The sequence below is a fragment of the Aulonocara sp. 'chitande type north' Nkhata Bay genome, linkage group LG23, assembly GCF_057382095.1.
Source record: "Aulonocara sp. 'chitande type north' Nkhata Bay isolate Kocher_YH1m ecotype deep benthic linkage group LG23, A_spYH_male_GT1.1, whole genome shotgun sequence".
Classification (NCBI taxonomy): Eukaryota; Metazoa; Chordata; class Actinopteri; order Cichliformes; family Cichlidae; genus Aulonocara; species Aulonocara sp. 'chitande type north' Nkhata Bay.
In genome coordinates this window covers 14349218-14373851 of record NC_141365.1, presented here as the reverse complement: position 1 = coordinate 14373851, position 24634 = coordinate 14349218, and the positions used below count along the sequence as shown (strand labels likewise).

At 40.6% G+C, this 24634-nt stretch overlaps 2 protein-coding genes across 4 annotated transcripts in view; one reads left to right on the top strand and one right to left on the bottom strand.

The window, feature by feature from the left end:
* The window catches only part of gabrb3 (gamma-aminobutyric acid type A receptor subunit beta3), a 47217-nt gene extending 28061 nt beyond the window's left edge, over positions 1-19156 (bottom strand). For both annotated transcript variants that reach the window (XM_086284711.1, XM_086284713.1), the window contains exons 1-2: positions 18722-19156; positions 1061-1108 (exon numbers count right to left, since the gene is read on the bottom strand). In XM_086284711.1, the coding sequence (XP_086140837.1) occupies positions 1061-1108; positions 18722-18816 (143 nt within the window). In that variant the 5' untranslated portion in view covers positions 18817-19156. The remainder of the gene's footprint in view (positions 1-1060; positions 1109-18721) is intronic.
* On the top strand, positions 3235-24342 carry gabra5 (gamma-aminobutyric acid type A receptor subunit alpha5). 2 transcript variants are annotated; one of them, XM_086284715.1, is made up of 11 exons: positions 3235-3380; positions 3511-3626; positions 4507-4591; positions 4784-4902; positions 5636-5703; positions 6422-6642; positions 10430-10512; positions 17515-17658; positions 20078-20230; positions 20487-20698; positions 22228-24342. In XM_086284715.1, the coding sequence occupies exons 3-11, from the start codon at positions 4509-4511 to the stop codon at positions 22528-22530; spliced, it is 1386 nt and encodes a 461-aa protein (XP_086140841.1). In that variant the 5' UTR covers positions 3235-3380; positions 3511-3626; positions 4507-4508; the 3' UTR covers positions 22531-24342. The 2 variants fall into 2 exon arrangements, with proteins under 2 accessions (XP_086140841.1, XP_086140842.1); XM_086284716.1 differs by lacking the exons at positions 3235-3380; positions 3511-3626 and adding an exon at positions 3656-4031.
* The last annotated feature ends 292 nt before the right edge of the window (positions 24343-24634 follow it).

Sequence of the window (24634 nt, the reverse complement as noted above, 5' to 3'; positions counted from 1 at the left end):
ATTTTCCTTGAGTGAAAACGCCGTCTCAGTATGGACGGGAGGCTAAAACGGAGAGAAAACAATGCGTTTTCGTTTGAAAACACATTAGTGTGGACGTAGCCATAGGATCCCGTGTCATCTGCTTGCTACTGTTGATGGAGTTTTCTTCACCAAGATCGATGCACATGCTACAGTTTCACTTGCTAACCTGGAAAATTGTAGCTAATAACTATCTGATTAGCAGAAGGTGCATTTCCATTTTTATGCAAATTTTTAACAACACAGTTTCATTTTCTTTTTGAATAGAAATGTGAAAAAAATTGTACTTGGTGAAGATTATGAAGGTTTGAAAAGGTTGAAGAGTTTGGATTGAAATAATTCAAGTCATCATTACTGGTGCGGCCTCATCTTCTGCAATGGTTTAAAAGCACCTGAGTGGAGAATGACCACCAGCTGCTTACAACAATAAACTGATAATACTCAGTCCCTCAGTATTTTGTGCTTCACCTGCTTTGATAAGCTTGCTTTTTTTTACTGCAGCTACTACATGCTAATGCTAATGCTAATGTTGTACTGTGCATTAGCACTTACTGATACTCCAAAACGACCACTTTTGAACACAGTGCTTGTTGCTAAGTTTAAGTAGTGGAGTGTGCAGGTCTAATTGTCTTAGGTTTTCCAGATTTGGTTACAGGGTAAAAGCAGGTTGGAGATCTAAAAGCTCAATACTAATTTTAGAAGATCTGACTCAGCCTTACTTGTTAATGAAAACAATGTTCGCACCCCCACGAATGCCAATCAGTTTAAGTTGTTCTAGCGAAGATTTCATGAAAATGCTCACTGAGCTCTTTTTTTTCCCTCTCTGCTCCAGTGTTTGCCGTAGAGGAAGAAGTTCAATACTGCTGCAGGGAATGAGATTGTGCTTTAGTTGGACGCCTACCAAAAGATTTCTCCTATTTATTCAAGAGAGCCGCTCTGGTTTTCTGCCACTTTTCAGAATGAACACTCTGCAACTTTTTCTAATAAAGTTTCCCTTTTGTTGCAGCCCTCAAGAAAGCAGTGTTTAGGGATTGATTCTTACCTTGTATCATAGATGGCATACAGCTTTTTGTTTCCATCAACAGCATTCCTGCAAACACAGAAAAGAAAAGATTACTTTCCGTGTGAGTACGGTGACTTTTACAGACTCGTTCCATGTCCCTACAGGAGATTTGTTCCCGATCCAGTTTTATTGCACATTGTTAGAAACACGCAAGTACCAGTTGTTGCTGCAGTATCACAAGCCAATCTTTCTACTTGTACTTGTGTTGTGGAATTTAAAATAACCCAGTCATTTGGAAGTAAGTCGACCGTAACCCTTTGAAATAAATGCAGATTCCTGTCGTAGAGGGTTCTCTGTGCCTCCTTGAGAAGCACAGAGTGACATGTTGTCTCTTCAAGTAGTCTGGACCACTAACCACCAAACCGGGACCCAGTTTTTAAAATGCCCCACTTAGGTCAGGACCACAATAATCTCAGAGAAATGGAGAAAGCATCAGTCCAAACTAAATGGCTTATTTTTAACCACTGCCTCCTCCATGTAAGTAAGCACACTGAAAAGCAATAAAGCACATGAATCGAGCCATTAATACAAAACACTAGTGAGAGGCACAACCGACTAAAGCATAAATACACAAAATCCCACATTAAAGAAATGACTTCTGAATCAGTAAGCAGTACCAGAACGTACCATTCAAATGGTTTTCAGTCAGTGTAATGCTTCTGAATCTCATAACACAAGGCTGAGGCCAACACCATCGTTTTCCAGGTTTCTCTACACTCAGGGTATCTACAGCTGTTGGAAATTCATGCAAACCATTCTCAAGCAATATTGTTTGACAAGACAAATCAAAAACAATTGTTCAGTTCATAATTCACAGTCTCGTATCATCCCGTATTATCCTGTATTATCCCGTACAGTGATAAACTGTATATAAAAGATGGATGCAGCCCCTGTGACGCCACCCCTTGGTTAGTAAGGTCCTTTTATGAAGCCTTCAGGTGAGCATGTTGACTGTCACCATGATGTGATGACTGTGAAACTGTGCCATACTGCATGGATTTCAATCCATTTGTACTAGTTTTTATATTAGATTATCTCTACTTTCTGTTTCACTCATTTGGGTCTTTAACTTGTTTCATTTTATTTATTTGAATCTGATTTTTAGTATGTGGGGCACAGAAACTGACACTAAATGTATATTTTAGCTTCTGTGCATACAAAATAAACTAGACTTCTTAATGAGGCTATTTAACTGAGTTTTAATTTTTTTAAGTTGACAACTTATCTAAAAGGGTCCTCCCTAAAGGAGAGTTAGCTTGATTGCTCTTTTTCATTCTAACTGGGGCCATAATTTACAAAGTGGAAATCTTATTGTAATTAATAAAATATGGAAATGGTGACTGAGAACATAAACTCATCGGGAAAGTCTTTACTTGGGTCAGATTTTGATAGCAGTAGGCTCTTTTTTCACAAAGACTTCTATAGACGAACCAAAAAGAGTCGCCCTCTGCTGTCCTTTTGAAACATGGGGCTTCAGCTTTACTGTTCAGACTCGGAAAAAAACACACTATAAAAACAGAGAAAAGGTTTATCTTACACTGCGAATTTTTGATAGTTTTATATTATATTGATGATATATTACGGTTTTATGTAACTAAATGTTGTAACATAGTATAAATGTATTATATATAATGAAGGACAAGGGTTGGAAATGAGCAATAGCTATAAACTGTGATGTGCAGCATTGCAGAGTTTCGTGCTCTATATTGGAACTATGTTGAACTGCATTGTCCCTTTTAAATAAATAAATTGGAAGTAGACGCATCCTTCTTTTTACTACAGTCTAGATACAGTGGGTACGGTGGATGTCACTGGATGTTGATAAAATACAAATAATTTGTAGTTTGCAAATACACTAGAGCACTGGAGGGGAGCAGTAGATCAGTGCAGTATACCATGAGTGCAGCTGCCTGTTAAAACAATAGAACAGCGTTGAAATGAAAATAAGCCACTTCTGTTTGTGTAGCTTTAACCTCACATTAAATAAGTAAAGCTTTTACGGCTAATATTGCTGATGGCTCTCATGCTGTGGATTATTACTACGGACACTTTGATTTTTGCCTCTTTTTTTTTGCCTCCCTCTGCCACCTCCCCCTCCCTCCCCTCTCCGTCTCTCATCCCTCTACAGCATCTCTCCTCCGCTCACTGGCCACACATCCTCCCGCTTCTCTGCACGCTCGCCTGCTCATTTCGCACCAAACTCTACATTTGCACTCAGCTTTTCCTTTGGATACACTATTGGATTTTTTGCTAAGCTGGCTTTGTGCTCGCGGCTCCTCGGAGACCAAACTAAAGGATGGTCAGTCAGCACAAGTGTTGGGAAGCCTTTATTTTTTCGCTGCCAACCTTTTAATCGCTCTGGGGAGAAATAAAGCTCGCTGACAGTGAAGTCAGTCCACATCTTCTTCCTCTCTCTTTCCAACATACAGTTATTGTGCGCGGATGGAGGTGTCGGCCTTAGGAATTGATGCCAAATTGTGAACAGTGCAGTCTGCGTGTGTGTGAGAGACCTGCGGAGAAGTTTGACTGCGCATCGTCTTGTGTGGTAAGCTTTGGTAACTGCGTCTCGGCTCCTGTGCAGCACCGCGTTATTTTAGGCCACTACAGTATGAGATGTAGTAGCACGGATTAGTGAACAGGCTAGAAAAGAAAAGAGTATCCCCGAGGTCTGCTGCTGCTGATGCTGCTGCTGCTGATTACGAAGGACCCGCAGACACCGTCCTCCTCACGGGAGTTTAATCAGCTTGTAGAGATCTGTGTCGGACTTCAGATGATTCAGTGAAGAGTACCTTCAGTCACAGCAACACAGACGCGGGTTAAAAGAGTCCAGCTGTGGTGCAGAAAGGAATCTTGTAGATGCAGCACAGGTGGAGGCATTTCACCTGGATATACACGCAGCAGAGCTCACACAGCGCCAGTCCTTTGAACAGAGGCTTTTGCAGTGAGATGGGTGGGTATAGAGGGGCTCCAACAAAGAAGGAACTCACTGTTTGCATGTCTGAGCCGTGAAAGCTGCACTGGATATTTATCAGCTTTTCATTTTTTCTTGTCACACCTCCGCTGAAGGTCTGAACATCTGCATGTCTTACAGATGTTGCCTAGTGTTTAGGAAGGCTGATGGCCACTGCGCTGCGAGATGCTGAATTGATTCTGTCACACATTTCCTGTAGTGGAGCTGTTAAAGATTTATTGAACCCATAGGCTTGGAGTGAGTGCAGAGTTTCTGGGGGACAGTGTGCAGATCATCTAATATTTGACTTAGTTTCCTCTGCCAAAAAAGGCAACATGATGTGCCAACAAGGTCACATCTCAAAAGCTCTCAAACGGAACTAAGTTCTGATTATTTTGAACTAAGAGTTAGCCCTGGCAGTAATAATAAAAAAAGGTATTCAAGTTTTAAACTACTGCGTGTGTGTCTTTTTCAGGAATGGGCGATGGAATGTGCTGCAGCTTTGCAATGAGGCGTCTGTGGTTCTGTGTCTTGCTTGCGAGCATCACCTGCCGTCTGAGGTAAGGAACTGACTCTTAATGTTAGCACACTGTAATGGCACATTTTTCACAGCTCATTGCTTAATAAATAGGAATTGATTGTTCAATATTTTTAAATAATTTTACAGAAAGTTAAAGGTGTTTATATGACATCCTTTTTTTTCTAATCCACCCGTGTCCAGGATCAGCTTTCTGTTTCTGTGTTTCCTCCAGCTTCTCCCAGGAGATAACTCCAAAAGAGGCAGAATTAAATGACAATATTACCATCTTCACGCGCATCCTGGACGGACTTCTGGATGGTTACGACAACAGACTCCGGCCCGGATTGGGAGGTAAGCCCAGCGAATGTTTAAACCTCGACACAAATTTTCTCCCCTCAGAGAAAAAATGCTCCGCACCGCAACATCTGCCTTCTGCTCGGCCCAGAAAATTAGTCTGTATTCACGAGACACATGACGAGCTGTTATGACCTCAGCTAAGTATGATTTAATGGCACTGTGAAGTATGCAGCGTGCTACTGTGACCTTGAGAGAACCACTTCATCTCTGGTTGGACGGTGGGTCCTTTGTTCTGCAGCGACTGTAAAGTTAAGTTCCCATAAATTATATTTATCAAACTGAAAAAAAAAATCTGGTTTGATGTGTAAACACATAAACATTAAAATATAGAGAATGCCCACTGGCCCAGCTTCAAAGGTGTCATGCATTAATTACTGAACAATATGCAGGCATAAAAATCTTACCGTGGCTTAAACAGTATTAAACATAGCAGAGATGAAGTGACTTTTCAAAAGATGGACTGCAGTCACCCCATCAAATAATCCACGATATGCCTTTTTTAATTTTATTTTTATTTATTTATTTTTTGTGGAAGAACCTAAATTTTACAAACCCAAATGTCACACTGGATTAGTTTTTCAGATAAAATGAAATTAGAGATTTGGCCTGTTAAACTTTAATCTCTGCCCAAAGAAGCAAGAACCTAGTCCCTCATATTTAGACCAGATGATGTTGTGGATGCTGATGTCTGCTCTGGAGGCTCACTGTGTTCTGTGTTTTCTTACAGAGAAGGTGACGGAGATCAAAACCAACATCTTTGTCACCAGCTTTGGTCCGGTCTCTGACACCGAAATGGTAATAATCACACTGCAAATATACTAAATGCATACATATTTTAAGTTAAAAACCTGGCCTTATCAGAACTTTAATTACAGAAATTACAAGTCTACTTTTTTACCGTCCTGTTCCACAGGTTTGAAGAAAGTGATCCAAATTGTGCCAGAATTGAACAGATTTAAATGTTTCCATTTTTCACCTCTTAACCACGATTCAGGAAATATGGCTTGATTTTTGCATAATGTTGTTGAACACACCAATAAAAGGCAACGATCACACATTCAGCTTGGTGAAGGGATCACACCTGAACCTAAGCTGCATGATGTTAGATTTCGCTAATCACTCTGCTGCTCCTTCTTAACCCTCAAATGAGCCCGAGTGCGATCACACGTAACTCTGTTATATTTTACAAAGGATGACTTTTTATTGGCTTTGTTTGTGTTTCTCATGCCAAATACTGTTTCCTTTATCTGAAGCAAATATTCCATAATCTTCTAATCACAGTTTTTAGTCATTTTTATGCAAAAAGGAGTGAAAAAAAACCTCACAAAATATATGAACAAAATGTACCAATTCCTGTAAGAACTGTGAACTATTGTTGAACTATTGTAGGAGAAACAGACAATTTCATGACTGAGCACTAGTTAATCATCATAAACTTTCTTTATTCCATCAATTTGTTTAGATGCATACGTGACTTCTCTCATATTCATGGGTCTGAGCTGTTTTCCTGCAGGAATACACCATCGACGTATTCTTCCGCCAAAGCTGGAAGGATGAGCGACTTTGCTTCAAAGGCCCGATGGAAATGCTTGCCCTGAATAATCTTCTAGCCAGCAACATCTGGACCCCTGACACCTTCTTCCTCAACGGGAAAAAGTCCATTGCACATAATATGACTACACCTAACAAGCTGCTGCGGCTGAAGGATGATGGGACTCTTCTCTACACCATGAGGTAAGCAAACGTTTTATCCAGCTTGAACTGAAAGCATTTCTTTTCCAGCCAGTCTTACATTACAAACCTTGACTCATAAGAGCTGGCTAGCCATGTTTAAAGATATTGTATAATCCAATTAAACCTGGAGCGATGACTGAAACCTCTATCAGTCTGCGATATTCCTTTGGTAATGGTTTTTAAGACCCCCGCTGCTCTAATACAGCCCACACATTTATACTCTGTGTCTCAGTGGTGCATTGATGCGTCATCATGTTGTCCTCACACTGTAAACTGGAGGTCAGGGGAACTGGAAATGTTTGCTTTGACCCAGTGCTCTGTTCTCTCCTCTACTATTAACTAACTCTGTCACCACGTCACAGAAAGCTTTACTTTGAAAACAGCACAAGCTGATCGCAGCCCAGATTTCACATGCTCTGGCTCTTTCAAAGGATGGATACAGTTCAAGAATGTGTCTTGTTCTCAGTTTGTGCCGCCTTAACAACTGGAAAGAGATTTTTTCCTTGCATAAAGCATACTAATCCACTCATTGTGGATGCATAATACATTAGACTCTGTGCTGTGGAAAGAAATGTATTCTAGATAGAACCATCTCATTTACATCCACTTTCATTTCAGTGCTGCGTCATCATCTTATCAGGTCAATAAATCCTGCAAATCAAATATTAACAAAGGAAGTTTGAGGAAATGGACATGGCTGCGTGTCAAAAATCATTATCGATCCTCTTACTTTGAAATTGCTACAAATCTACAGCACATTTTCCAACGCTACGAGCCATTAGAAACGAGTTCAAGGCAGCCCATTAATGCATTTGTGTCCGGTTATTAGCGGAACGTTTTAGCCATGTCTTACTCTCCTCTCCTGCGTTCGTCGTTCTGCAGTGTGCAGTGCCCCAGCTGCTGTAGGATGAAAAGATCCCTTAGAGAAACATGAAGGTTTCTTCCAGACAGTGCAATGCCACATTATGCACAATATGGCCCAAAACACGCAATAACTTCCTAATAATCCAATAACATGGACCTCGGTGAAATAACATAGTGAAAGCATCAGTCATCCTTTTAATCATCTGGTAATTTACCTGCACTCTTTTTATTGGTCAGTATGATTTATTAACATCTGTATGTGTTTGACTAACTAAATGATCTGATGATGTAGAAGTCTCAAAACAAAACGCTGTGTGTCAAACATGATTCACTTAGGAGTAATTAATCTAAAACAGGACAGAATTAAACACCTGCTGTTGTACCGATACTGTAAGTGCTGACATGGCAATCAGCAGAAACAATACCAGGATAATATTAGTGATGCTTTTACCTTACGTTTAATTTATTTAAACTGTTTTATCAATAATCTTTCTCAAGTTTTCCATCTATTTAATGCCATGAAAAGTGATAGTTAATGCATGTCTGTGAAGGTTCTCAGTCAGCGAGCTGACTCTGTGAGCGACCATCTTTGAACAGAGGCGGGGGTTTACGACACCAACTCTCTTCCATCTATAATCCAGTTTTGAGATCCCTTCCCAGACGCCTTAACGCCCACTCACATCCTGGGCCATCTGACCTCAGGAATTCGCATGATAAGGTGGGGCCAGGTTTCACAATGAACACACCCGAAACTCTGGCTGATTGGGACCCACGCCCAGTTTCCCACCTTGGCTCAGGCGACTAGAGGATCATCAGGGGGTCCTTTTGTCCCTCTGTGGGGGGTCACTCCCACTAGGTTTATATCTGGGACTCTCCACCATTTGACCTTAGAACTGAAGAAGCTTCTCGGATGAGAGGTGAAACGTCTTCAAGCAACTTAAAGAAGTCCAGACGCTTTTCTTTGCAAGCTCCTTTGACTACGATAGTTAATGCATGTTTTTGCTTTCAGAGCTGTCATTTAGACACATTGGTTTATAAATCCATAAAGATGTTATTCTCTGTTCAAGAAAGGAGTGAAGCAAAAAACTGAAAAGAAGGACAACTATATTTTCCAGCATATGTCGCATGTTTCAATAACAACAAAACCTAAATTCAACTCCTCCAGTCAGATAATCGGCTGTAACAATATAACACAATCACCACTAGGGGGTCCTATTCAGACACAGCGAGCAGTGACAATTTTTTAGAAAGTATATTTTGCTCTGTGATGTATTCAGTGAATCCCAAGCTTATCTGTATTCATCTTTGATTCTCTCTCTCACATCGAGGCTCGTGCTCTGTGCCGTGTGGATTTTATTCACACGAAACAGCCGAGACAGCAGATGTGGTTCAAAATGAAGAAATCCTTCTGCTGTGCAGGATTATGACAGTCAACTAAAACTCAAAACTAACGTTTGCTGCAAAAAAATTGGTGGCAAAACTAAAAACTTTGAGGAAAAAATAAAATGAACTTTAATTTGATATTGTACTGCATATAAAGTAACTGCAGTAACTTCAAAATATTGCAGAAATATCTTCTTTAGTTTTGTCTGCCGTCAGTTTGCTCAGCACAACAAGACCGAGCAGGTGTCGTTGCACATTTGAATCGAGACTTTGCATTGCGTTACAATGTTTAATGCGCAAGTGTCAAAGTATTAAAAGTGAAATAAAAGTAATATTGTATAACAATATAAGAATATGTTATTTTAATGTGATTAATAAGCACATGTTTTAAATAATATCAGCACTGTTATAAAAATATATGGACATCCACATCTGTAGATTTCAGTGTGTTGTTGGAGTCTTGAGTCTTGTGTTTTTTTAGATATATAATTCCTTAGATTTGTGGAGGTTTGACACCTCACAAGATCAACTATGAGCGATAAATTGCACATGTACTCGCAGCAGACTGATCATCTGTTTCATAAAAGAGGGGTTCATTAAATGCGAGTGAACTCACACATTTTTACTCAAGAAAGGGAAAATTAGATATTTGAAATGGTTGCACAGATCAACTGGACTGAATGTGATTCATACACTTAACGGAGGTTGACGGCCCTGTTTGTGAGGTATTCTTGGTGGAAAACATACTATGATCCATTATTTAAATCAATGTGAGAGTCACAACCACACCTGGAATTGTAATGATCACCAAGTAAGACAAAAATACACCAGAGAGAGCAAATCCAACATTTGGGTCATACAGATGAAGGCAAGCAGATCAGGAGCAGCCGTGGGGCAAAGTTTAGTAAACTTTCCTAAATGGTCACAACTAGACTACAACCAAGAAACGTCAAACAACGCCCCCAAATACAAAAGTAGAAACAAGGTGAATGTACACAAGAAATCAAGTTAATCAAGTGATCACAGGATTTGTATACTGAAATAGAAAATATGTCAAATATAGCACGTCCTGTTACCATGGTGCATTCATTTGAATAGTAGCAGCTCTCATTGTTCTCCATGTGACCAGCAGATGGCAGTGTTATATAAGACCTGGTGGTCCATTGGCTGCCTGTGTGGCTGAGCTGTGTTCACACTTTAGATCCAACATGAGCTCATTTGTTTCCCCGTTTTTATTTCCACTGAAGCTTCATTTGTGCATTGTTGTATTCCCACAGACAGGTGGCATCCTTTCTCCACAGACCAAAGCTCATCACGGGTCCCTCTGCTGGTTCAGATGCTTTTTGCTCTACACTGGGAAAATTGCTTTTCGCTCTACCGTTAATTATTTGAGACACTAATGAAGACAAAGGGAGATTTCTGTTTATAAATGGCTGTTTACAACATTAAACACAATTTATAATAAGGGGTTGTGTTTAATTGTGAACGAGGTGATCATGATAATGATGTAGTCAGTTCATTTTCTGCTTTTTTCTTTCAGGCTTACCATCTCTGCTGAATGTCCCATGCAGCTGGAGGACTTTCCAATGGATGCTCATGCTTGTCCCCTTAAATTTGGAAGCTGTAAGTAAATGCACCTTCAAGCAAATGCCCACTGCACATAATGAGTCTTTAATAATACAGGAAAAGGTGTGATGTAAATGTTTTATGTCAGCATCCGGAACTAGAGTGATGTTAAAATAGTTAGCAAACTTTTCGAAAAAGGGGGTACACCAGAAAGAAAAGCAGCATGTAGTTTTGACATGGCATCGGTTTCAGTGTCTTTCTCCATGCAGAGGGCATAGGGACGGATGAACGTTAGTGCGTTTGACAGGCCGTGTCCCTCAGGTGTAAAGCTATTGTTGCGGTGGTGCAGGAGAGCCATGTAGACACTGACACACTCCTCCTGATGAAGCCATTAATCAACATGTCAGGGCTGCTCCTCTGCACCCTTCACTGGCTCGGCTACATTTAATGGTGAAATTTCTGAAACAGCTACCCTACATGCACACACACTGGAAGCAGCTAGAGACATAAACACACACACCAAATCTAAATTTACCACCAAGGTAACCTTAGAAATCTGGACATACTTTTGCACATGAACCGCCAAACCGCCACCTTCCATGTGACTTCTATGTTAGTCAGCTTGTCTCACACGGTCCAAAAATATCTGGGGAGCTCCTGTTCTGTAAGCTTCAGATTAGCATTTGAGGCTTTCCCTGCCACTGACATGACGTAGTGATCGCAGTCCTCATGAGTGCGCTTGCCGCATGCTGACACTTAGCTGCTCCCACAGCTACTTTGGTCACCTTACCGGCAGGTGAAACCAAGTGCAGGGATAATCGCAGCAGCTAATTAAGAGAACAACTGCTGTGAAGTTGATGAACTCTACTTGAAGTCCATCAGGGATCCCTGACAATCGAAACCTCCTCACAGAGGAGCTGTTCTTCTCATTTTTAGCTCCATATTTTTAATATTGTATGATTCACAGATCAAGGTTTTCTTCCTCATATCAAGGTGGACCTTAGTGCTACCCCTCCTCTCCATTCTAAGGCAAGCGAGCTTTGCTCTGATTGGCTGTCAGTCATAAACAGAAGGTTAAAACCGAAAGTAAGGGGAATGGCCATGTATCTACTCTCACTGACATCACACAGATCCAACAGTATAACACCCGTGATGAAATGAGTGAACTGAGATCAGTTGGCAGGCGGAGCTTTGGGCTCACAGGGGGTTTGTGTGTAAATACTGAGCCTTTTTATAATGCCAGTGTCCACTGGAACAGAAGATTTATGACAGGAAATAAGGAAATGCATAAAAGCGCCACTTTAAATTAATTATGTAAGTTTAAATACAGCACTAGTTGCTTGGTTTCTTGCAGATTTAGTGTAACAGACAAAGTCTATTGCATACAGCAGCTCATTGCAAATACACAAAGAAAAAACACTGACAATAAAAGTTGTAACAAAAAAGCAACAGAATCTCTTTAATTTTGTGAAGATTCTTTTAAAATTTGATATCCTTGAATGGAAAAATGTGAAAACCCATCAAAGGCTGAAAGCTATGTTAACCATCAGTATTAACTACAAAAATAAAATAAGTGGAAATCGTTCCAAACTGTCCAAATAACACAAATAATTAAGCTCAACAAAAGCAGTGATGGAAGTGTGGCTGCAGTATGTATTATTGTAGCTTTGCTAAGTTGTGATCTATCGTGATGAAGGTGAAAGGCTGTGAGCTGTAAAAGTTAACGTGCGATACATCCTGTTTTCTCCAACTCCATTAACCCAAGCTAATCCTCTGACCTAATGGACAGCACTCACCCGTGAGCTCAAAGCTTTCAAAGCTACAGTAGACCTTTCCTTTGCTGTTGTGTTAATCACCTTTCATGGACTGAACTGTACAACCACCAGTGTCTGTGTGCCTGCTGTCGCTCATCGCTGTGACACAATTTAAAGGAAGTGTGTGATGCACAGAAAGCCTTTACCTGATGTAAATACACCAGAGCAACACGCAGGTCTTGTTTTGTGGTCACACTGGTGGCCACGTGACCATGCGTATATATCTTAATTTGTTTTAGTCACATTACACCTGTAGTCTCTTTGATTCTCTTAGTGTACCTCCTTACATACGACTTCCAAAATTCCAAACCAACTTTTGAAAAAGAGCCGACAATTCTGGTGAAGTTTTCGTCTACAGCAGTCGATTCACAATCTCAGTGTGTGTGCCAACTGTCGTACAGCCTTAATTACAATTCACTCGCCATAACAGATGGTTTCTTTTTGCCTGAATTTACAAAGATTTATTTGTACCTCAGTAAAAACGCCGTTAAAAAACATCATAATACAAGAAAAAGTCTAACATGGCACGCTAGCGTGCTGGACTCTTGCGACACTATTCTGTCCTCATGTTTGAGTGTTAGCATGGGAAAATGCTAATCTGGAGTCGTGTTCTTGCCGGCGTCTCAATTTTTCACAGCTGAAGTAATTGCTCAGATCATTCATGCACCTGTAAATGAACCGAAATGCAAATACAAAACAAAGTAAGACGAACGTTCTTACTCAGTCTGAAAGGCTGTTTTTTCTAATTTTAGATTACACTCTGGGTGATAAATAGAAGTGCTCCATGTTCAGATATATGCACACAAACCACATTTATCAGGATGATTTCTTACTTTCATTTGTCTCTTTTTTGCACTTAATGATGGGCAGAAAACACTATCAGGACCGAAACAGGGAACAGAGTCACAGTTAAACTGAAAATATGACATAAACCTTTGAAAAGGATGTTTTTAATTTGGTTACTAATAAATGTATTTATATGTCCACGTGTATCTGTATAGGTTTTAGACAGACGTAGGCCTGATTCTATTACTGTGATATACAGCTCCCGTTAACACTGCAGTTTATGCAGAAGCGTCTCAATGTTTGGGTCTTTTAATAAAGAAATCTCCTATGCTTAAAATATACTTAAGACATCCGGTTCAGCCTCACACGAGACTAGTGGCCTCGCCACCACCCGTCTGAGTGGTAATGAGTGTTTTCAACCCTTTGGGTCTCTCTGATTTTCTCAGGCATGTCTGAAGTACACTGGCTGCTTTATGGGCCACATGTACAGTGACTTCCTGTATGTAAAGATGTTTTACAGATGAAGTTTCTGAGTGTTTGAGCTTGTTCGCCGACTGTGATGAGCAGTAAGGTTTGTGGTTTTGTTGCAACAGCTGTAATGCAATAACATTTTTTTAAACTTTATAGCTGATATTTGTAATAAATGTTTGAATTTCTCTCATGGTTACCATAAAATAAAAATGTTTTTTACTATGTGGAACGAGCTGGTGAACCAAATCAGGTCCAAATCTTCCTACATATCTGTAAATCAATAACATAAAAACAATATATATTTTTTGCATTATTTTAAGAGAAATGAGTGGCCAAGAAAATTTTCATATTTAACCTTTTTAAAGTACTATTTGCTGTCTTGTGTGTTTGTTGTGTTATGTAGAAGTGGCTACAGAGAATAAAGTGTATTCACTGTGAGCATACATTGTCATTAAGAACTGTAGTGTATCAGGGTTGACACAACGGAAGTGTTTCACCTGTTTTTAGGTTTGTTCACACTGACCTTTAAGGTACGCTGTTGTAAACAACCAACACCCTCTGGGGCTTAAAAAAAAAAAGAAAGCTAAAATCTGCAGTTCCTTGAACGCCCACTTGAGGCTCCGACAGTGAGTAAGTTCTAGTAAATAGCAGATACAAACAAAGAAACCTGGAACTCAATCATAAAGATTTATGGAAAAAGAAAAGGGTGAGTTTTCATTAAGAAAGCCAATATGCAAAAAGTGCTACTTAGAGTTTCCAGACTGCAGTGTAGTTTGATTTGGGGAATTACCATTAGCTTGAAGACTGGAAAGAGTGTAAAAGATGACAGTTTGTGGCTTAACTTTATTTTCAAGAATACTTTTAGTCTAAAGCAGCGATCTCTTTCAGACTCATAACCAGTGTGATCTACGGTATCTTGGGCTTTCTCTCCACTTTAATGATAACTCTGAGGTCAGTCTTTAGAACGAGGTGACAGTCCTCCAACCTGCAGGATGGAAAACAGCGACGTTGTGGCTGTTGTTTCTGAATCGTTTTTATATTTTAAGAAACTCTCTAAAAAAGCACAGACTCCTTTTCAGCCTGTGCAGAAAGCGGTTTTGAGCAAAGTGCCATATATAACCCTCAGTCTGTGATGACACTGGCTTAAAGTTCATTTTTTCTATTTTAGAGCAATGAATGGCTTAGTCATTATATAAAGGTCTTTTGTCTCCCAACAAGTGTATAAGCCTCGATCTACAGACAAAGCTCTCTGAACTGTTTAAGTGTGGGTGAAGTGTTACAGTAGGTGCAGCGCGTAATGTATTCTGTGACTCGGATGTACAAAGATTCGTTCGAGGCAACGCGGAGCCTCTTTAAGACGATAATCCACAGCCTGGTTGACCGGGGTCAATCTAAATTACAGTGAAGTCTTCTAACACCACAGTTGCTGGATTAGTGCAACACTGTTAGATTGGATTCTGCACTGCAGTACAACTGAGAGAGAAAGACACACAGATGCATCTACTGTACAGTACGTGTGGAGTTTGTACTTGGGATCGTGCGTGGGATCGCCGCCTTTGCGTTTTGCAGAGTTCACTTGTTTCTAAAACGAAGCTATGAATGAAAGATTGAGCTTGAAATGCACGAGGATGAAGAGGTAGTGGCAGCAAAAGGAAGAGTCTGACGTGTCACAGCAATCCCCCTCACTGTGCCACATATAACATCAGGGCGATTATGTTAGAGCCACACACGAGCTCTTGACAGCGACTTCAACTTAATCTCTGTGTAATGAAGTCACACTGGTGACTTTTCTTTCAAAGAGCTCTGGTATTATCACTATTTTAGCTAAGTAACTGACTTTCATCATGAGGACACTTTCGTGATAAATTAAGAAAAATGTTTTGCAAGTGTAGCTTTTGACACAATGAATAGAAAACAAAAATGAAGGATTTTCAGACAGAAGCTAAACAAATGGAGGTGCAACTATAAGGAAGACAAACAGACACTCTGACTCAGACTGAGGCTGTACATACACCAGAGGTAAAAAAAAAAAAAAAAAAATACGCAGCTGAAATAAGTTAAGAAAATAAAAACGAAGCAAATTTGGACATAAGATACAAAAGAGTGAGGAGAAAGAGAGAGGAAGCTAACTAAAAACAAACTCCACAAAATCATCGGTAGATAAACCTGACAAGGAGTAAAGTAAACATATAAAAACACAAAGAGATCAACTTAAAGCAAAGAAGAATGAAGAATTCATAAAGAGTCCATAAATCACATAAATCATTCTCAAGAAGAAAGAAACTATGAACTCAAAATCCAGGGACTGGGGCCCTTTTAGTGCATCTGCATGAACACTGCTGGATATTTGCGGCACATTTTGGATTTCTGGATCATACTCAGTAAGTTAGCATTTGTCAGTCATTTGGAACTTTTTTTTGCTTTTCCTGTTAAACAGCACCTGTATCTGAACATTGACGTGACTAAAAATGCAGCTCTTACATAATTTCATTCACGTAACATGTCATTTATCAAACTCATCTTTGCTTAACAGGAAGTAAAAGCTCACAGGGGACACAAAATAATATTGTGAACATGCACCGTGGGTGGACGGCTCGTGTGGCATTAGGACTTTTGTTCTTTTTTTTGTTTGTTGTTGTTTTTTTTTGGGGGGGGGGGGGCTTATGTGTGCGAGTGTGTTGTTTAATCCATGACATGACATTCATTCAGCAGACCGTTTATTTCTGTTCTAATAATATATTCGAATCCTTTCTGAAAGCGTCAGAAGCAGTCAGTCACTTCAGCGTTTTTCACTTTGACGGACAGGAAGGACGAAGCAAACTAAAGTTAATGACAGACCCACTGAAACAGCTGTGCTACTCTCACGCTTGCATGCTTCAGAGTTCCTTTTATTCATGAAATTAAAGAAATATAAATGATGTTGGCAACATAAAGGTAGTTTCTGTAATGAGGTTTGGAGTTTAGTCATCTCAAACCTCTTTGAGTCTTTGATGGACTCTGTGCAGATGTCTCACCTCAGCGATATCACTGATGGTAGTTTTATTGTTTATTACAGATATTCAGAGTGCCGTGTTTAAAACAAGCTAAGTAGCAAAGCCAGCTAAAATAGTCGACACGAGTAAGCGTTATTACAGGCTGCTACAAAGACATGCATCGCTGCTGTAGTGTTTAATGCACGTCCAAAAAGTCTCCAGTTTTGGTGACTGAATTCTAGGATTTTACTTAATTATTTACTTACTACTGAGAATTAATTAGCAGGCATTCATGTCTGTGTGGCGCTCCTATAAACTCTGTACCCAACCTTGGCCACTTTCTGCTGCCGAAAGAACACCACGGCCAACATATTAGCACCGAGGCTTCAGAATGTAGAGCTCCAAAACCAGTGAGCAACATCACGATGTCTTTTATCGAGTCTCCACAAAGCTGCAGAGAATGAACACACTCTTCACCTGCAGTTAATGAGTTCAGCCATGTGTCCACATTTTAAACAAATCGTGTTTTTGATCACAACTCAAGAATTCATTCAGCAGTTATTATAAAACTGGAAGACTCGGGGAGTTTATGTAGAAGGTTAAAGGTCAAATCTGGACATAGACATTATCGATGTTTATGTTATTTTAAAGAATTGTTCCTGAAGCAAAGAGTGATATTAGTTATTGGACTGTTTCTCATAAATGGGAGATTCAAGAATATTTTTGCGATGTAATTAAAACTGAGTCCAGGCGAATATCAGATAAGTTCTTTTTTCTCTGATGAACAGTAAGTATTGCGTTCAACGCCTAATCTGAAATGCGTAGGTGTTGAAAAGTCCTTTAAATGGTGTTTTAAAAGTTTGTAGTGTTTTTTTCTGTCCTTTTTTGTTTGCCCTGAAACCAACTGTGAACATGGCGGTTAATGAAACTGGATAAAATTACTTCCTGATATAAATCCAAATAAAATTGAAACAAAGTCTTAAAAGACTGCACATCTTTGTGTTTTGTTTTCTTAGATGCTTATCCGGTCTCGGAGGTGGTTTACAGGTGGACCGAGAAAGCGGCTGACTCGGTGGTGGTTGCGGAGGAAGGGTCCCGGCTCAACCAGTATCACCTGATTGGTCAGGACGCGGGCACAGAGGACATCTACACCAGCCGAGGTAAAGCGAAGAGTAAATGGACTCAGATTACAGATGAACCATCCCACAGCATCACACACACGACCTCTTACGTCTTAGCTCTCGCCGTTATTTCCCTTCTTACTGCAGCGGTCATACCCCAGCTTCAGGCTGTGTTAAGCCCTCACTTCCACCCTATTATCCGTGTTATTATAGTGTTCCAAAGATATTGTGTGAAGAAACTGTTTTCAAATCAAGCAGGATAGAGACAATGAATGAATCACAAGGATTTGAGGATGCCTCCCACACATAGCCAGCTGTCTCTGCAAAGAGAAGAGATAGGATGGTGCTGGGAAGGGGAGGGGGGGTGAAAAAAAATCACTTATCCGTGGTCTGAGCCATTGGGTCTGTAGGGTTAATCCGTTTGCAGGCCCATCAGTTGTGCTTTTACTAAGTGACGTCACAGCGCAGGGATTGGCTGCTGGAGTGGAGGCATGTGGGGTGGGGGGCAAATGGCATCTGCTTAATTCTGTTATGTAAAGAAGTACAATAATACAATTCTGCTGCTTGTTGGTGGAGAGTCTGTCACAGAGGAGGAGTTCCTATAGTGTGATGTATACAGAAATAGCTATCTTGATCCAGTATCTGCCGGTGCAAGCCGGTGTTTACACTGGCTGGTGTATGAAAAGTGAACACTTGTCGAGAGGCACGTCACATGCTTCTTACATGGTAAAAAGAATAAGCCAGCTATGCTTACACAGGAGGAAGACCGAGACTCAGTAACCGATGAGATTCTGCCATAGACAGCAATTCTGTCTTTACACACTCCTGCAGCTCAGACTGGTTAAAGAGGGCAGACACACAAAGCCATCGTGTCCTTAATTAGTATCACTAATCTGGGGTGCAAGCCCTCTTTAACAAGCCGAGAATAGCTCAGCAAGGTGCTCACAGTGAAATGACCTTTGACCTCACAAGCTAAGCTGAGGATGATGTGAGAAGAGGAGCAGGAGCTGAGCTGAGAATACTTGTGATTTCACTTGGTTAAAGACACCGGGTTACAATTAAAAGCGGCAAAGCTCAACAGATGGTTTCGAAATGTACTCACCAGTTGACCAACATAGCTGCGTTGTTCTCTGCTATGAATGGCAGTTCTCCACAGACACTCCAAAAACCAAACAGTAAAATCCACCACAACTGCATTTTTTCACGCCTCGGAGATTTCCATCCACTTCCAATCCCAGCAGGCGGTCAGATCAGAGCGGGGTTCGCCCGGCCGTGCCACCACGGAGCAGGGCTGCTCACTGCTAGTCCTCGGAGCGAAGGCAGCACAGGTGCCCTTTTCATTAAGAACATGATGCTCGTTGTTGCATCTCACAAAACTTTCCTGCGGTCCCTCTCAGCCCCCCTCTGCTTCAGTCATCTGTGCACCTGCTTGTAATCACCGCTGATCCAGGTCTGTTTTAGTGTTCTCGCTCAGCAAAGGCAAGGATGTACGTCCCCAATCAAAGGCCTGGCCTGACAGAATGGGATGGACTGTCTTTCACACACAGAGACACACACACACACACACACACACACACACACACACACACACACACACGCATGCATGCACATAGAAAGAGAGAGAGAGGGGGAGGAAGCGAGAGAGAGATATACAGGATGCAGATTGTGACAAGGGATTAGTGAGACAGAAAAATCGGATTTTGCCAGGAGAAAGCAGCAGTCATCTGTGGATTTTCTATAGTTTATCAGACTCCATGGCTCAACAGGATTTTTGGGAAAAAAAATAAAAAATCCTTCAAATGAAATCTTCAGTTGGTTAACGAGATATGATGAGTTCCCCACAAACCTTTTTTCTTTAAATAATCGAATTCACACATTTGGATGATGGCCAGGGCATTGTCGGGTGGTTTGATGTAGAGCACAGAGTGCAGAGTGACGATGTAGCAACTGCTCACAGGCCACATGTTTCAGGAAAGGTAAAAGGTCTCAGAGATTAAGGGGTCAGACGTGATACCCGACGCAAGTAACTCCTAACATACATGTGAGAAAAATGTATTTATAAACTATGTGTTAGGAACCTCTGGCCTGCAGTGGTTCAGCTGTGGTAGGCAGAACCAAAGTTAGTGGAGACCAGAACAAAAGCTAAAAGAAGACGGGAGGTTGGACCAGCATTCTCAGGTGGCTAATAACATGACTTCAAATAGAAGGTTAATGCAACTGTTTATCCTAAAAGTGTTGCACTGACAGGTTACAGTGCCCCCAAGTGGCCAAAAGTTTTTTTTGGTTAATTCGTTTTTTTGTTTTGTGTTTCCAAATAAAAGAGCATTTTAAATATAAATGCCACTTTTCTTTGTGTTGTTTAGAAGTTTTTGCTCAGTTTTACTCCATGTTATTTTCTTTAAAATACGGAATTGAGTAACTAAAATAACTAATTGCTAATTTCTGCTGTTTTCCACAGGTCAATACACCGTGATGATGGCTCACTTTTACCTAAAGAGGAAGATCGGCTACTTTGTCATTCAGACCTACATGCCTTGCTTCATGACTGTAATCCTGTCACAGGTTTCCTTTTGGCTAAACCGCGAATCGGTGCCAGCACGGACCGTGTTTGGTACGTTTGAAAAAAGGAGAGAAATCAAATGAATTCAGATATTTTACATAATGTTAGCAAATTTCATGTGCTGTGGGAATATAAAGCTGGGAAATGAGTGCAGTGAATATTCCTAAATGTCTTTTTCTGTGACTCGGCTTCACAATCTGCCTTTAATACTTTGATACGTGCCCTGTTTTTATGACTTAATCTGCTGGAATAGAAACTGAAGAGCAAGTGTGGTGAGTAAAACTGACCCAGTTTTCTGCACCACCAGGTGTGACCACAGTGCTCACCATGACCACTCTCAGCATCAGCGCTCGAAACTCGCTGCCTAAAGTGGCTTACGCGACTGCCATGGACTGGTTCATCGCGGTGTGCTATGCCTTTGTCTTCTCTGCCCTCATTGAATTTGCCACAGTTAATTATTTCACCAAAAGGAGCTGGGCGTGGGATGGGAAAAAAGCAATGGAGGCCCAGATGCCAAAGGTACGTGCTGTGCTCCAACCTGCCCTCGACTCACATTCTTGTTGATTAACTACAGTGGAATTCTTGGAACAGGAAAACTGAAAATACATTTTCAGATCTTGATGTAGTTTTTAAAGTCAATATTGAAGGCTGGAAAATTGATTTTTTTCCTCACATAAAGTTGGCCTGTATTCTCAGTGTTACAGCTGGTTGTTACAGCTCAATATATTTGATAGAGCCAAGCTCACTTTATTTAAAAATAAAGGTCTTGTAAAACAGCGGTCCCCAACTCCCAGGTCATGGACCGGTACGGGTCTGTGAATCGTTTGGTACCGGGCCGCGAGAGTTGAGGCTCGGGTGTGAAATTTATGGTTTTCAAGGTTTTTATCATTAACTCGGTTTCTCTGGGTCTTTTCCCTTGTGTTATGAATTGTTTTTGTCTTAGTCGTATCATTTTCATTTGTTGTATTTATCTGCGACATCTTAAAGGCTGGTTCTTGAAAATATTGTCTTACATTAAACCGGTCTGTGGCGCAAAAAAGGTTGGGGACCGCTGCTGTACAACATGCCTCTGTTAGGGGATCCCTTGATATGTTTGAATGAAAAACTAACTAGTTAAGACATAATGCGTTGTGTGTAAATTTACTGCATGTTTGTGTGTAGCCCATAAACTGTATATAAAAGACTGTGATGGTTTGGGTTGGTCTATGAGGTCCTGGCGTGAAGCCTTAACTTGATTTTGACCATCATCTTGGTTTTCTGCATTAGTGACAGGTTGGTAGGGGCTGATGTGACAGAGAAACTGAAGACACTGATTTGTTGTACATATTGACTCTAATAAAGACCATGATTTACATTATCCACTTATGCTGTGTTAGATTTGACGTGAAACTAGCGCCCGACACCATAAACGCATCAGAAAACATTTACTGAGGTCATATGTCAAATAAAATGTTCTGTCATTTTCCCAAAGAAAATTATCGCCCCCTGCTGATCATTAGAAGAATTTCAGCTTCAGCTTGTCCATCTTTTATATACAGATAATGGTTCAGGCAGTACATTTGGCTCGATTAGGAGGAGCAATTACACAGCTTTCTTCTTTAGTCAATTATGTTTAAATAAGTTATTATCAGTGCTGCCTCAGTGGAATAAAATTGGAGAAACGCTGAAGTTTGTTCACGGTATGCCAAACCGTGCTTTCATCTGCTGTGGGGAGAGAGAAGAAAAAGGGGGCGCAGTGAAAATTTTTATTTCCCAAATAATAATAAAGTAAGAGATGAATTGGGCGATGCGTAGAAGTTGAAAAAGCCGGATCAATATCTCCTCTGCTCAGTGTGCCGGTGCTGTGGCACAGTGCCAGTTCATTACTGCCCAAGGACGTTGATCCCTGCCTTCAGATCTCACCAGCCATCTTTTATTGTTCACCTTCAGCTCTTGTGTATGTGTGTGAGTGCCTGTGATATTATCCACCTGTTTTATTATGTTCAATGATGAATGTGCCACTTTTTCTTATGCATATTGAATCAATGTTTTATTTTGCTTCTCTACAGAAGAAAGACCCTTTAACTCTGTCTAAGAAGCCAAACAACAATTGTTCAGCTGGTGTGAATTACACAACCAACCTAACGAAGGACGCGTCCATCTCAACTATTTCAAACAGCACGGCTGTCCAGCTCAAACTGCCTGAAACCAAGGCGCCAGACCCCAAAAAGACTTACAACAGTGTCAGCAAGATTGATAAGATGGCCAGGATAGTGTTCCCCGTGCTGTTTGGGACCTTCAACCTGGTGTACTGGGCTACGTATCTCAATAGGGAGCCAGTGATCAGCAGAGATCAGCAGAGAAGTCCTTAGTCCTTGAGTCATTGACATGTTTTTTAGCTAGTTCGATAACATTGCATGTGCGTTGCTTCAAGAACATTTTGCCATGTTTGCTTAGAGTTTGTACATGATTAAAAAAAGCTTAATTTGTCACACTTTACCACTCAGTTATTGATTCGTTTCTGCCACATTGTGATCTTTTAAATTTTTTGGCATTTGGCATTTATATTTTCTCCTTGAGTCTACATTCGATGATGGCTCAGCAAAAGCCAAATGCTATGCAAAAGATGCACCTGTGTTATTACTCGAACTCGGCTTTTTTCTCCTTTGTAACTCGAACTTTGTACAAATGGGCCGGAGGTCCGGGATTGCGAAGCTGGGCCCGGGCACATGGAAATTTGCTTCCTTGTTAAAAGCAGATGAATAGCCATGCTTAATATGTTGCCTTCAGAGTGTGATAACTCATTATGAATGCACTGAAATCCTCTGCTATTACATTTATCAGAAGCCAGTTTTTCAGCTTTTACTTGAACGTTTCTGCTTCTTGTTTGCTTTCGCTGACTTTCTCCATTTCGTACGGCGAGTTCTCATTTACTGTTTTGTTCCTGTTTCCGTTGGTCCTATAAAACGGGGGACGATTTAAAGCTAACGTGATAGTGGCAGCTTCTGTTACCAAGTCCTCGTGTAGAGAATCCTGTATGTATGCAAGTGTGGTAGTAGTTTGGGAAAAATGTATATACGCTCAGCTTTTAGAAAGGCACCACTAAGCCAGTAAGGTTCATCTATGTAAAGCATATACAGCACCAGTATTACTCTAGTCTAGCGCTTTATTGACTGGATTAGGAAATGATCCAAGTAGCTTAAGCTTTAGAGATGTTGACATTTTTTTAGGTTACTTTGTTGTTTCTAAGCTTTGATAATAACTTGCAAATATTATTAACCAATATCTGGTTGCTTTGAGCAGAGTCACTCTTTGTCATGTAATTAAAAGACTGATTTGAACTAATCAGGTTATCATGAGAGACGAGGGTCTCAGTGACAAGTGTCTCATCACATTACATTAAATAAAATTCCGATGAGCTAAATGAATAATTTTATATTCTGGCAATATTTTATTTGCTTTCTTGTTGAGAGTGTAATGAGAAGATTAACGCTGCTCTCTCTGTGCAGTAAGTAGTGACGCTCTCCAGTGTTCAGACCTTATCTTAGCATAAAGACTAGAGCTGGGAATGATGTTTATTTCATTCTGATTGGCTACATTGGGGAAGTCTGCTGAAGGGCAGCACCTGGAGCTTGTAAGCTGTGCACATTTCTTTACAGATTACCATGTAAAGAAATGTGTGATGAGCTGATGTCGGCTTTTGGAGTTTCATCATAGTGGTTTGTGTTTTCTATACAGTCTATGTTTCACGGGCAGGAAAACGAACTTTGAGGAAACTTTAAGTTTTCCAAGAAAATGAAACAAACAAGCCAAGCCAATCTGGCTGTTTCCTTCTACTTTAAGTCTTTATGCTAAGCTAAGATGACCGACCCCTTTCTTTATATTTGTTTCATATGAAATACATTTCACATTTCTCATCAACCCTTTGCAAGAAAACCATTTCCCGTTTTTAAAAGGTACTATTGTTTAAATAGAATATAATGTGATGCCCTCCACAGCAGCTGCATGCTCTACACTCACTTCAGCAGAGTTAGTTCTGCAGACTGAACAGAATCATGTGACTTTATGCCTGCGTGGCCTGCCACTACTTCATTTGTTGGATTCATTTGAGATTTTAGATACATACTGTACTGTTGTTTAAATGCAATGATCTGAAGCAATAAATAATGCTCATGAATAATGACCTCTGCTTATTGTAGTGTGTTACCATCCATCCATTCTCTTCCACTTATCCTTTTCAGGGTCCCAGGGGGTCTGGAGCCTATCCCAACTATCTTAGGGCTAGAGGCAGGGTATACCCTGGACAGGTAACACATAGACACAGACAACCAGTCGCACTCACACCTATGGGCAATTTTGAGTTTCTAATTAACCTATCCCCACTAACTGCATGTCTTTGGACTGTGGGAGGAAGCCAGAGTACCCAGAGAGAACCCATGCAAACTCCACACAGAAAGACCCCACCATCAGACTCGG